The 15112-nt window shown below is 37.4% G+C and overlaps 1 protein-coding gene across 1 annotated transcript in view; it reads right to left on the reverse strand.

The window, feature by feature from the left end:
• The window catches only part of USH2A (usherin), a gene marked incomplete at its 3' end in the record, with an annotated part of 393893 nt that overhangs the window by 273129 nt on the left and 105652 nt on the right, over nucleotides 1–15112 (reverse strand). The window contains exon 20 of the mRNA XM_084283630.1: nucleotides 13081–13311. Within this exon, the coding sequence (XP_084139756.1) occupies nucleotides 13081–13311 (231 nt within the window). The remainder of the gene's footprint in view (nucleotides 1–13080; nucleotides 13312–15112) is intronic.

The raw sequence follows: 15112 nt of genomic DNA on the forward strand, positions 1-15112 counted from the left end.
GTCACTCTGGAGAAATTTGTCCTCACCTCTGCCACGAAGTTCTTACGCAACACGAGGTAAGTCACTTAAGCCAAACTTTTCAGTTATTCACTTGTTATGCACTCTTCCATGGCACTGAGCAACCTGATCTAGTGGAAGATATCCCATCCCTGCCCTTGGCAGGGGGTTGGAACTAGGTTCCTTCCAACTCAAACCATTCTGTGAATCTATGATTCTTCAATTCTTTGAGTGTTTGCATTTAAACACCCCGCAGAGATCTGTGGAAGCTCTAAGCGTTTCTAACTGAACTTAAGGACAGTCAATAGAAACTACTCCAAAATCTTGGGTCCTATCTGTTGAAAGCTGAGCACGCAAAATTAGCAAGGATTCTCTGACACATTGTACTCCCAAGTCCCCACTGGTAATACAAAACTATTGTTGTTATAAACCTGAATATCAATGAATACAAAGTACTCAAAATGCACCAGTGAAAATGAAACAATAAAAAATTTACACTCTGCACTTACTAATTAGATATGGATAGTTGGACTGATATCAAAACCACATACAGACCAGTAAGAATTTTTAAAAAGAAGTATCTTGTCAAAATGATACACCAAACCTATGGAAGAACTAGTTTATAACCAGATGATTACATGCAATCATAACACAGAAATAAAAAGGATGAATTAAGTTTGTGCAGCTTTTTTAAACTACATTTCTTAAGTCCTAGGTGCTTCATTTCACAGTCTTATTTTTTTCATATATACACTAATGCAGACATCCCTTTTTTTCCCTCCAAATTATGAATCCTGAATGATACTTTTGTCATAATGGCATTACTCAGTCTATGATCTGATTGATATTAGACCTTAAGTACTGAATCTTAACACACGTAAATTTTTAATCCTTTAATTTCTCTATTCTGCCAGTAATTGATAAGGACAGTCATACTTAGAGGAGTTCTTAGTTTAATCACCCTGGAAATCAATTAGAAGGTGAAAAACTTCCTTATATTGTTATTATGAAAATTTGCTGATCAAATCTGCAACGCAGTCATAATCAATGCATGACTTTTCACACATGTTTAGTCAATACATAATTCAGTAGTTGCTTCTTCACCATTTAAAGATATGGTATGGGAAAGAATTCACATCTTAAAAGCAGACATAATTTATAAGTTTAATATCAGTCAAATGCAACATCTCAAGTCAACAGATGAAATAATGCTTTACAGAAATAAACTAATAAAGGCCAAATATGGACCAGAAAGCATTCATTTCACATGAATTATGTCACCAGCCAATATAGTACTAGACCTCTCCTTGCTTCACCCTTCTTGAATACTTTCCATAGAATGCAAGAATAGGAAGAACAGATAACATTCCTCCTGTGCCTGTCCACAAACAACTCCTTAAAAATAAATAACCCAATACAAACAAGAGCTTGTTATACAACATTCCTTCACAACTCTGAATATCCTCCTGTAAGTTAGAGCCCTTTTATCTGTATACAGAAGCCTTTCTTAAAATTGCTAAGAAACATTTTCTCCAACCGTATTGCACATTAAAGAATTAAGAAGAAATTGGACATGATTTATCTATCACTTGGAATTATAGAACTTTGAAGAGAGAGCCATCTCTCTCTTCAAAATAGAATTCCTGCCATACCACCTTGGACTAGGCAATATTTTCCAAACAGATGTAGTATAACTGTATCAATAAAAACACAAGATAAAGAGGATTTATCATTATTATCTAGACTAAAATCTTGACCAAGTGTCATTACTGCCTTCCTACCCTACCACAAAAAAAAAAAAAAAAAAAAAAAAAAAACATAAGACTTCAGAAATAAAATACAATAGAAATGTGATGCTTGTTTAACATTTAAGATACAAGAATATTTATCAAGTCCCCTTTTTAAAAACAATTTGGGTTACAAGTCCAATTATAATAGCTTATAAGCATCCCACATAAATCTTACAAAGTATTGAAGCAGTACTGTGGAAGACCTGCAATTGCTCTAGTGAGTGAAAAGCCTTGGAAATACTCAGTTTTCTTTTGCCTGTCTCTATTCCATCAGATATTTGAGAGGGAGAATTTCCAAAAGCTTTTATGTATTTTCTGTAAAAGATGAATATTCACTGTATTGACATTTTCTATATTCAAACCAACTTCAAGTTCCTTCTTTGATCTGTACAATTTCAGTCCTTGCTTTATCTATATAGTCCTAGCTAAATGAAATGAGTGTCCATTTAACACATCGTACATTAATCTCTCGCATTCAAAACTTACAGGAGATGTGTGGCACTGTTTAATAAAATTCCCGCATGTGTGGTGTTCCTACCTTCTAGCTTTCTCTTCAAGTTTGTTATTTTCAGGAACATTTATTTTCCCAAATCTTTCTCTCAACAAGTTCCTCCGTCCTGCACCATTTCTTAGAGGCACACTGCACAGAGGACACAAAAGGGATCCCAGAAGATATTATGCCTGAAGCAAAACACAGCACTTCCATAATTGTTTATTTTCAGAGGCATACATGAAGACACCCATTATCTGTGTTGCACATAGAGGACGCAGAAAGAATGAAAAGTCTCCTTGAACTCTCTCCTCCCCTTCTTCGCCCTTGTAAACACAGAATATAATCCCACCTTTGACTTCTTCTGCAAAGTGAACCAATGTGTAAGAACTCCATTCTTACTGAACAAAGGGCAGACTAGATGCTAAAACAATCAAACATAAAAATTTCACAGTCACTATCATAAAATTCAATGAGTATTGTTTGTGCAGACACCTATACAGAGTTCCCACATCAAATAGTATTGGTATTTTTTTTGGAGATGAGCAAGAAAAAGAAACACCTAATACACAGATATGCTTCATGTGTGGAAATTAATCTTGTATAATGTAGCTTGGTATATAAATGGTAACACTCACAAATTAGCTTATAAAAAAAATACAAACTTAGTAACTATTCTTATTACTATTGACTGAACATATGTGCTTTGAAATAATTGATAAAAAGCTTTTCTTATGCTAATTCTGATCTATTATACTGCAAAAGGTAAATATGAGAAATCATACAAATCATACAAAAGGGGAGGTGTTTTTTTTCATTTTGTTTTGTTTTGTTTTTTCTCTAGTGGCTATAATAAGTCTTTTTTTAAATAAAAAGATGGAAAAAACAGATACTTGATACTGATAGAAAGTATGTCCATGCCTAACAAAACCAGTTCATCTTAGTGAAAATAGCACACCTGTAACACTGGCAAGGTCAGCATCAGCTTGTGTTATTTGCTGCCTAAGTCCCTGTTGTGCACATTAGAAAACATTTTAAGATGTTTTGTTCATAAAGCAGCACAGTTCCTTTGTTGTGCTGGATCACTCCTTTTTCTCCAAGATGCAACTCTCCTTTCTCCCTATCTTTAGGCTTCTTGGGATGCAGAAGGAAGGAAGAAAGGAATGTTTTTCAAGATGAAACTGTGAATTCGCATGAAGTACTAGGACTAAATCCTAGATGAAATGTCTTTGCAAACAGTTCTCAGGCAGAAAAGAAAGAAAGAAAAAAAAAAAAAAAAAAAGGATGTCTCCCCTTCTTACTGAAGCCAGCCACTTCACAGTTATATACAATATCTTTATCTTACTTTCTTTCACTGAAGATGAAGACATGGGTTCAAACTGTTCTTTTGTGAAGACAAGAGGAGAAAATGTAAGAATGTGGCATAAAAATTAAAAGAAGGTCTAAGGAGAAGTCCTGGCACAGCAACCTATACAAAAAGAAAGCAGTAAAATTCGGGTTCCAAGAGCTCTTTAGTGCATGATTTAATAAAACAGTCTGAAAAATGAAAGGCATTATCAAAAGTTTCTTGAGATATAAAGTGTGTTCCCCAAGCCAGCTAACACAGTGTTCTCTCTACTTTCCATCTCAGTATTTGACAGCTTGGTATAAGAATTTATTTTGTAATAGTGTTCCCCTCAGAAAATCTTGTTTACTTTCTTCAGTTCAATGTAATGAAATAAAAAAGGATGTTTTTTAAAAGGTTCACTATATAAGGAAAAAATGCCAGCAGAGAAACAAAGAATACACAAAGCCAAACTAAGCAAAAGGTCAATTTCTCTCTTTCTTTTCTAGTTCTCTTCATTTTTTTTAGGGTAAGACTGAATCAAACAAATTTAATAGCATTTTCTGCAAAATTGCACCTACAGATTTAGGAAACCACAGGCTATGGTCAGCTTAACCTTTGTACCCAGGAACACCATGTAGCAAATCTTCATGGAGGTCATATTCAGACACACAAAGGACATGGATAACTGGGAAAAGCCAACAATTTAATGGACAAACTGTGCCTGATTGCCGTCTGTGATGAAATGACTGGCTCAGTAGCCAAAGGGCACACCTTGGTTTTAGCAAGGTTTTCAACATGGTTTCTCATAGTATCCTTGCCATCAGGCTGGAGAAATAGATGCTTTACAGGTGGACTTTAAATGCAGGTAAAAAAAGCAGACTGAACAGCAAGACTCAAAGGCCTGTGACAAGTAGCACAAAGTCCAAAGGGCAGCATTTCTGAGAGAGTGGCCCTGGGACCAGTTCTTATTAACAGCTTTATTTGTTAAAATGGAAGCCTGGAGAATGCGAATGTATTCTCAAAAGAGTTTGCATGTGACAAAAAAATGAGGGTTACAGTTGACATAATACAAATAAGAGGAATCCTGACAGGCTGGAGAAATGGCTAGTAGGAATCATGGAATTCAACATCACTAATAGTTTCACTGGGTTAATCTGAGTTTGTAGGTTCGATATAGGTTGGAAAAACATTTTTAGAAGTCACAAAATCAGCCCATTTACTCCAAAGCAGAATTTTACCTATGTCATTCCTGGGAGATGCTCATCCAACTATTCTTTAAAATCTCCCATACCAGAGCTTTGTTTGTTTGTTTATTTGTTTTTTTTTGTTTTTCTCACAACAATCTACTTCTTTACTCCACTAGCCCAAGTCTTTTAGAAAAAAAATGTTTTGAGAAAACAAAACTCTCTTGCTATATTTTAAGTGCCTTATGAGTATGTTGCTCCTTTACTCACAGTAGACAGGGAGAAAAGTTCATTCTCTTAACTACATATTTTTATAACCTTTAAGACCACTATTATACCTCCTTTTAGTCTTTATTTTTCTGAACCTTAATTTATTTAGCCTTTCCTCTTATATTGTTCTTAGACATCAAATCATGTTCATTTTCTTGGTCTTCAGTCATAATGTGTTCCATAAGCTGCTTTTGAGATGCTGGAAAAGGCCTGCTTATTTAGCTCCATATGCTAATGAAAATATCTAGGTATTCCAATAACTATGAAGTGTTTGCTCTAGATTATATGGAGTGGAATTCATTTTGCACTACTGGAAAGAGTTCACTGATGAAGAGCTACGAGGAGAGCAAACACTGAATGACCACAGCCATTCTCAACACTTTTGCTCAGATCAAATGTAAACGATGCTTGTGCAATGTTCCATGACAATGAGTATTAAGAAGTGCTGTTTCCGGAGACATTCTCCACTCTGAGGAATGTGTGTGTATCTGACTCAGAAACTGGCAGTAAAAACTCAAGCACAGATGTATTTTAAAAAAATACATTTTTAAGGCAACTTCAGGACACTAAAAATGTCATTGTAAAAGGCTCTGCTTGCAATGCGGAATATATGAACATCTTACCTCATACAGTTATTTCCTAATCATTACAGAGCTGAATTTGCATCACATAGAGGTTGGCAAAGAATTCATATAGCAGGCAAGACACTCTTCTTGTTTTTAAATATAGTATCCTAGTTCAGAAAACTTGGATTCAAAGCAAGGCCCAACACAAAGGTTCTTCAGAGTGGAATGCATTTTGATTAATATTATGTGATTAGCTTCCTTTTTGTTGAAGAGGAATAATGTTAAGAGGAATAATGTTAAAATAATGCTAGTTGATTCAACATTTTTTAAAAAGCACCATGAATCTTTCACCCACCAAGAAAAAAAAAAAAAAGTATTATTTTATCACTAAATAAATGATGCACATAGATGTACAATTATAAATCCTGAAATCAAGCTGATTATATTTCAAGCAATGCATGAAGTACGCTTGGAGGATTTTATTTGTGCCACTTCTTAGAAAGAATATGCAGTATTATTTACAAAACCCACTACAATGCTACAGAATTGTCAATTTATATTTGAAATGTAGCCTGATTTTGAGAGGTCAGGATGAACATAGCCTTCCACACATCCATCTTTCTACTCTGTGATTTCCGTAGACAGCATCATCCACAGCTTGTAGCTGCACATCACAGCTTAAATACAAACTTGGTTGTTCAGTTATTGATTGCTACTGAGCAGAAGTTACATGTGATTTTTGAGCCAAATCAGAGTCCAACTGGGAGGATACTGTATTCCCTCTTTCATCAAATTATACAGGTGCACATGGGGATATGATGAGTATTTAGTGGACAGTATCATAAGCAAAGAGATATGGGCACAAGTACTGGCATATTTCTCACTAATAATTTCCAGTTGTTCACAGGCTTCGGCCTGAAACCAAAGGATCTCATTTAACTTCCCATATTCTCTTGTCCTGTCTTGTCCATTTCCTGTGGATGACACTAAGCCCTACTTACGTGATCTTAAACTGCATTCCTCTACTGAAATTCCTAAGCTTTTCCTTCGGAGGGAAATTTAAACACTCACAAGGCTGAAACCAAGTACAGTTTGTAAATCCTCCTTGTTCCAAAAGGAACAAACAGAACTAATACGCTTTTTAAAAGGAAATAATTCCAAAATACAGAAGGTACTTCTTTAATTGCAACTGATTCGCTCTTTAGAGAGTGATGAGACCTCACAGACAAACCACAGATGCATTGAGTTTGTCTTCAAGGATTCCAACTACTTCTGTAGCATGGATTTCAAGGAGCTTTCTCAGTCATGTGTTCAACTGTTAGCAATTTCCATCCTTTCTAACTAAAACATGCCCTATTTTATCAGTTCTGCCACAGACTTTATCCCTTGCAAAAGTTCAATCAGAGGAAACATTCAAGAAGAACTAATGCAAGCCATGATTGTACTTTAGACAACTAAGTTGTAGTCCTGAAATTCCTAATTCAGATGTTCTTTGAACCCAGAATACCTGAGATACATTTGTAACATTAAGGTGAGTTGCTTTTTGGGCACATGTCTTTGAAACATGAAAGTCCCATGGCTTTGAAACAGCTAAGTAGTCTGTCATCTACTTGCTCAATAAATTCTGGAAACTAAATATTCTTCTGTTTAATCTGTACTCAGGAGCTCAATCTAGTATACTTGCTAAAAAAAAAAAAATACTTTTTTTTTTTTTTGACTGGAATATCTACGAATTTTGAAAAAACAGTGGCACTGTTTCTGTAAGAATGCAAAGTATACGCCAATGTATTCAATAGGGTGCACACATGCTTTCTCAAGGAGTCACATTTTCAAAGAAAAATGCAATCCCCCTGCTTTCCATTAAACAAAAAGGTGAAGCTGCATACTCTCTAGGAGGTATTTATGTGTTACAAAACCTGAACAAGAAGGTAGTGCCTCAAATTAGAACCAACGATTCTAAGTAGGACTCATTTACACAGGTCATCTTTCATACACTGTTTTTTTGTTTGTTTGTTTGTTTGTTTTTTATTTGATCCATTCATGCACCTCAAGTCCTGACCCTCAACCAAAGAGCAAAAGGGAATTGAGAGGAAGAACTCTTATCATAAATATACCTGTTGGCTAGTTGCTGATACTCACACAGAAACATACATACTTCAGCAGTTCAAGCATACCGCTTTCCATAGATTGTATTTGACAATCTCAATGGATCTTACTGTGAGCCTTGGTACACCTCCACTTGAAAGCTGATGAAGATCCTAACTTTCCTGCACAGAAAAGTATCCTACAACTCATCCAGTTAGCAAAGAAAGCTAGGTTAACAAAACACCACACATTACCTTCATCCTCAGGTTTTTCTGGACCTATACTTTAGACTCAGTCATTAAAGGAGTAATACAAGTGTAATTTGAATTTAAACACTAATCAATCTATTTTTTACAGTTCATTCAGATGCCTTTCTACACCATGTATAAAATATACAGTGCTTCCCTTTCCCAGAGAGACAAACAGAACAATGCTCCTGCAGCATTTACAAAGTTGCATCATACCAGCTGCGCTGCTAAAGCAAAGGTGTTTTGAAAGTGTAATCCTTTCACTTTAGCCAGCTTCTAAACGAGAGTGAAGTCAGGTTTCTTTTTTTGTGTTATTATATTGAATTTAAAATAAAGGTTCAGATTTCAGAATTGGTAGAATTCTTCAGATAAAGCATGCATGTTAGCCATGTTGCTTCCAGTAAATATACACTGGAGAAAAAAAAAAAAAAAAAAAAAAAAAAAGCATCTACAATTTCCTCTTTCACAAAGAGAAATAATGTATGTTAATACAGAGATATGACATTCTCACAGACACAAACAATGTATTTTTTTCTCCAATTTTGTCCTATTTGTAATTGTATTATACATGATCTGGCAGACAAAAAATGCAAGACATTGTATTAATCCCTGATGATTAGATAACTTTGGCTAAAAGGAAAGCAGGCCCCATGTTTAGGGCACAAACTAAAGCTTTTGGAAACCTTGATTTAAATCTCTTTTCCACTATGGACTTCCTGCAGGCCCTGAGTGGTCCACTTGTGCCCATATTCAGAGAGGCAATCAAGCATCAAGCTTCAATTAAAAGCAATGGATTGTAGTTCCCAACTATGCACTGGGATCTGGGCCTTGCTCTGCACACTTCAGGTCCTCATCTATAAAATCAGAATGATAGCACTTTGCTGTCTCATGGGGAAGACACAAAGATAACACCTGAATACCCCAGTCTTCAGAGTGATGAGCTCCTCAGCGAAAATGAGAAGGGTAACAGTTCCTGTATCTGGTGGCATTTTGCTAGATCGAGTGCTGCTGTCTCTTAAGAACTTCAAGTGATACAAGTAAGTATTAAAGTCTGTATCTTCAGTGAAATGACATTACAGATACCTAAAATTTCTGAATTTTGAAGAACAGTTTGAAGAACAAAGAAGTTGCATTTGGATGGTCCCTGGCAAAAGCAAACCTTTTATTTACCTGACTTCCTCTCATGTAATGTATACTCACAGCACATCTTCCTGTGCAGCTGGAGGCTTTGTTACAGACAGATAGATGCTGCTTAGCATAGCCAGTGTTTACTGCCTAACTTTTTTTTTTTTTTTTTAAATATGAATTTGGAGTAATTCCCAGATAATACATCTGCACCTATTACTTGTACCTTGGAGTGTAAGACCAGCTGGGAAGGTACTGAGGACAACCGCATTTATCAGCAATGAATAAACTGATCTATCTTTTTCTGGATTAGCAGTGGGTGATCACACATGGACCAAGAAGTATCTATCTGCTGACTGACATATACAAGCTGGCACACTTTTGTGTCAAAAATGTACACAGCTGCATGCACACTAAAGCCATTCTATCTATAAAGTACAATTGCCAACTGCCTGTCCTCAGAGATGGGTAAAGAGAGAGGGCCTCAAAAACTAAACGAGTGCAAAGAACATTTTTTCATTCCTGTGAGCACCTTTTATTCCAAACTCTTCTGTTGTTTTATGTTTATTTGGTTTCTATGGCTGTTTTTTACAGTTTTCCCTCCCTGTTTTAGAAGGACTAGTAACTACTTACAAAAAAAGAGATTTTAATTTCTCATAAACTTTGAGTTGTCAAGCATATAAATTACACATTTCTAGGTACCAAACACACTGATTTAACTTGATTGTCAGTCATTACCAGCAGATGTCTGGACAAATTGCCTAGCTTGTTTTGGGTCTAGCTCATCTCCAAATACTCTGTCTAATAGCTGATCTAATAGAAAGATCACAATCCAAAGAGATAATAAATTGCATTTATTCATGCAGTATTACCAGCCATCACGCACCAATACGAACGGAGCTTTATTCTAACACCTTCTTTGATCCCACCTGTCCAAACTGTCTCAAATCACCATCTCTAGAAACCCTGTTTGCAGTCTGTTTGTACAATATAACAGAACACCAGACCGAATCATGCTCAAGTAATAGACAGGTATGTTAACAATCCAAATAGTGCATCACCCTCTTCCCCAGCACTCCCACACTTCTGATGAGAAGCAGGGAATTTTGTGATACCCATATTGCAGTGACGGGACAGACTGGAGATCCACTGAGAAAAATCGCAGCTTAGTTGATGCTTAGATCACCACAAATGATAACAGAGGAAAAAAAAAAAAAAAAAAAAACAGGTAAAGATTGCAAACTTTGATGTCAGGAAAGCTATTGAGTGATTTCATTGAGGAAGGAAGCCCATCAGTTGTTTCTACAGATTCCTGCACAGAAACAGGTTTTGCAAGTCAACTAACACATTATCTATCACTTGTTATTATTGCTTCTCTACGAATCAAGTAAGCACCTAACAAGAAAAAAAAAAAAAAGTAAACAACTTTTTTTTTAACATCAGATTCAATGGGTGATCATAGAGACATGCAGAAGGTGATTTGTGTTTTATATAAAAACTGAATTTTCACACAAAAACACACATGCAAGCAGCAAGATGTGTGCTCAAATATTCTTGCTGTGGTGCCCCAGAAGACAAAGACACTGAGTCCTCTTCAAACCTCTGGGCTTCTTTCAGGTGTCAACAACTCTGTGTGTTTTTTGCAGCCTTAACAAAAAAGGTTCTCAGTACAAGGTTAAGTTGCGTCACAGTATAGTGTGTCCTTTGCACCATCAGCATGCCATCTAACACTTGCTGTCACTCATACCTAGATTCCTTTTGGATTTTCCATTGCTGCTGTAAGTCTCATGAGTTACAGAGTCACAGAATCACAGAATCACAGAATTTTCTAGGTTGGAAGAGACCTCAAGGTCATCGAGTCCAACCTCCAACCTAACGCTAACAGTCCCCACTAAACCATATCCCTAAGCTCTACATCTAAACGTCTTTTGAAGACTTCCAGGGATGGTGACTCCACCACTTCCCTGGGCAGCCTGTTCCAGTGCCTCACAACCCTTTCAGTGAAGAAGTTCTTCCTAACATCTAACCTAAAACTCCCCTGGCTCAACTTAAGCCCATTCCCCCTCGTCCTGTCACCAGGCACGTGGGAGAACAGGCCAACCCCCACCTCGCTACAGCCTCCCTTGAGGTACCCATACAGAGCGATAAGGTCGCCCCTGAGCCTCCTCTTCTCCAGGCTGAACAAGCCCAGCTCCCTCAGCCGCTCCTCGTAGGACTTGTTCTCCAGGCCCCTCACCAGCTTCGTCGCCCTTCTCTGCACCCGCTCAAGCACCTCCATGTCCTTCTTGTAGCGAGGGGCCCAAAACTGAACACAGTACTCGAGGTGCGGCCTCACCAGAGCTGAGTACAGGGGGACGATCACCTCCCTAGCCCTGCTGGTCACGCTGTTCCTGATACAAGCCAGGATGCCGTTGGCCTTCTTGGCCACCTGAGCACACTGCTGGCTCATATTCAGCCCACTATCCACCATCACTCCCAGGTCCTTCTCTGCCTGGCAGCTCTCCAACCATTCCTCTCCCAGCCTGTAGCTCTGCTTGGGGTTATTGCGCCCCAGGTGCAGGACCCGGCACTTGGCCTTGTTAAACTTCATGCAGTTGACCTCAGCCCATCGGTGCAGCCTATCCAGATCCTCCTGCAGAGCTTTCCTACCCTCAAGCAGATCGACACACGCACCTAACTTGGTGTCATCTGCGAACTTACTGAGGGTGCACTCGATGCCCTCGTCCAGATCATCGATGAAGATATTAAAGAGGACCGGCCCCAGCACCGAGCCCTGGGGGACGCCACTAGTGACTGGCCTCCAACTGGACTTGGCTCCATTCACCACGACTCTTTGGGCCCGGCTATCCAGCCAGTTTCTAACCCAACGAAGCGTGCGCCAGTCCAAGTCAAGAGCAGCCAGTTTCTTGAGGAGAATGCTGTGGGAGACGGTGTCAAAAGCCTTGCTGAAGTCAAGGTAGACCACATCCACAGCCTTTCCCTCATCCACCCAGCGCGTCACTCTGTCATAGAAGGAGATCAGGTTCGTCAGGCATGACCTGCCTTTCATAAAGCCATGCTGACTGGGCCTGATCGCCTGCTTCCCCTGCAAGTGCTGCATGATGACTCTCAGGAGGATCTGCTCCATGAGCTTTCCTGGCACTGAGGTCAAACTGACAGGCCTATCAACTGTCAGAGTTGATATATATATAGCTTCTACACACCTTTTTTTTTTTTTTTTTTTTTTTTTTATCTTCAGCTGATTTCTTCTTGTACTTTTAAAAGCTCATGTTCTATTCACACCGATGTAATATTTCACCGACCGACTTCTGTAACATCTCAAACATGCAACTAGGTTCACCTAGATATTTTCCCCAAACCTATATTATCTATATCTTTGCTTTATCCTCAACATTAAGACATCAGCAAAATCTGAGAATCACAGAATATAGGTGTGCTTAGATCTGAAAAACTCCCAGCTCCAAACTAAATACATAATCAGAAAGAGATGTGATAATACCCAGCATATTTCTGTCAGATTGGCAGCCTTTTTTTTCTCTTTGACAAAGCTATTAGAACAATACAAATGCTCTGAACATGGAAAAGAGCACTTCCTGAATACTCACGCAATCTCAAGAATTCTTAAAAAGACATTGAAGAAAACATGCCATAGTACTCACAGCAAATTCATTGAAAAGTTTATATCCCGGAGGAATAAATAAAATCCATTTTATATTTACCACTAGGAGACGAGTCAAATATGCAGCAACATTCACCTTGTGTACAACTGTATGCCCAAAGCCAAGGGAAAAGAAATTCCACATGTCCAATACCATTTTCCATAGGCTTTTTATGTGAGAATCAAAATAGGCCATACATGTATGTCAGTAACAATCACATCATGCTCACAAATTAAAATCCACAGATATTACCATGAAAATAATGTGGAATATGATATTAAATGGTTAAACTGGTAGAGTGTAACTGCTATATTTTGCAAGTCATTTAAATTCATTTACCTGTAAAGTAAGTATTGGCAGGAAGAGTGGAACTAGCAAATCTGTAATATCCATTTCCTGGGAAACGGATTCCTTTTGTTACTTCTGCACTCATTGTAGCTAAAGATGAATCCATCCTTTCCACCTGGTAGATGGGAGAAGGCCCATTAAGTTCTTCTGGTTCACTCCAGGTTATCTTTACCATTGTGCTGTTTATTCCTTCAACATGAGGGGCTGCAAGTTTTCTTGGAGCTGTACATTAAAAAAAAAAATTAGGAATTACAGCGCATACTTGAGGAATTATTTATTATGCATAACAATTATTGCAGAACATCCCACTTCAGTTCCTGGCCCTTTTAAGAATAAACAGATATCCACAGAAGCCTTAGGAAAAAAGAGAAAAAAGGAAAGAAAGAAAAAGAAAAAGACTAAACTTTATAGGAACTTACTCTCCACTTCACAAGAAATATTTTGTATATTTATTCAAGCTTTGGATAAATGTCTCTGGTATTACATCCAAATTAAAAAAAAAAAAATTAAAAAAAAATCCCATTCCCTTTTAGAATCTGAAAAAGCACTTTTGTATTCCTTCCTTGATAAGTCTCTCATGCCATACTCAATTGTAACTTGTATGACTTTCGGTATTGGATTTGAATTAAAAAAAAAAAAAAAAAAGGAAAATCTGAATGGTTGATTAACTCTTACTACAACTCAGCAGTACAGTACATGACAACACAAGACTTTTATCAGCAGATAAACTTATCCTAGTCAACAAAAGCAGAACAGCTATCCATCCACAATACTGAAGGCCCACCAGGATGTTCCCTCATGGAACATGCACAACCTAATAAGATATAACATTCAGAAAATTATTCAGTTCAAGAAAGTGCAAGTGCTCCCCTCTAACTTTCCTCCACCATCATTGGTACACAGTAAGACTAAACAAGATTGTTTCTGTGAATGTATCAACAAAAGATAGCTTTATCTTATTACAACAATCCTCCTACTGATAAGACCAATATGCTGATATTCCGTTAAACATTCTGATAAGAGCTGGTCGCTCTATAGATGTTTTATGAACAGATTTTATTTTTTATGTTTTTTGTTTTTTTTTTTTAATGCTGTACAGTAAGCCACTGGAGGGCAGCAAGACCTGTTTAGTTAATGGCACAATGGCCATACCGGTGGAAAAGGAATGGACAACCACTGAAACAGTAAAAGGCATCATCTGAAGAAGGAGTACAAGAGCACTTTACTGTTTATAGAACCTATACCATCTTATCTTGCCTTTTTCCTTCCCCTTCTCTCTGTGATAAAGAAAAGGATGCAACAACAGAAACTTCATTTGTACCCAGGAAGTGAAATACAATGACAACTTGTAAAAATTACTTGTTCCCATAATGACATAGTAACAAGCAATAAACGCCTCTCAAGAACAATAAAACCTGAATTAAAATATGGGTCTTTGAAATCTGACATTACTTCACAGCTCAGCATTGTATATAGGATGAGTTCTTTAGAGAAAAAGAGATTGCTTCATTTACAATGAATTAATAACATCCTTTTAAACATTAGCACATTTTCAAGATCATTAACATATTTTTCATTTTTCCTATTTGCCTGTAGCATGTTGCTACCTTTTTTCTTTCTTTTCCCTCCCTTCCCCCCCAACTTGATAAATATTCTTCTTGGAGAAAGCAGGGAGTGGAGGAACTGGGAAGCTGCCAATGACACTATGTGCTGTAAATTCCTGCTTAGGCATCATTTATGACTTCACAATCTAATTAGTATCTCACGCTATGTAGAAATTTACAATGTCAAAATTGAAGTAATGCAGCGTGAGGTCATAAGCTTTCCTGCATAAGTAGGGCACAGCACTAATGAATTGTGGTATTAATGCACAAGTTTAAATAGAAAACATGGCTTAACAATCAAAACTTCACCTTTGGAGGGAACTGGCATACGTCAGCATTTTAAATGTGAACATAAGAGGTTGAGCCCTCCAGTTCAGCTTACTGATGGTAAAACGGAAATGATAAAATTCATTATTTCT

This window comes from Netta rufina (assembly GCF_964035555.1).
Source record: "Netta rufina genome assembly, chromosome: 3".
Taxonomy (NCBI): Eukaryota; Metazoa; Chordata; class Aves; order Anseriformes; family Anatidae; genus Netta; species Netta rufina.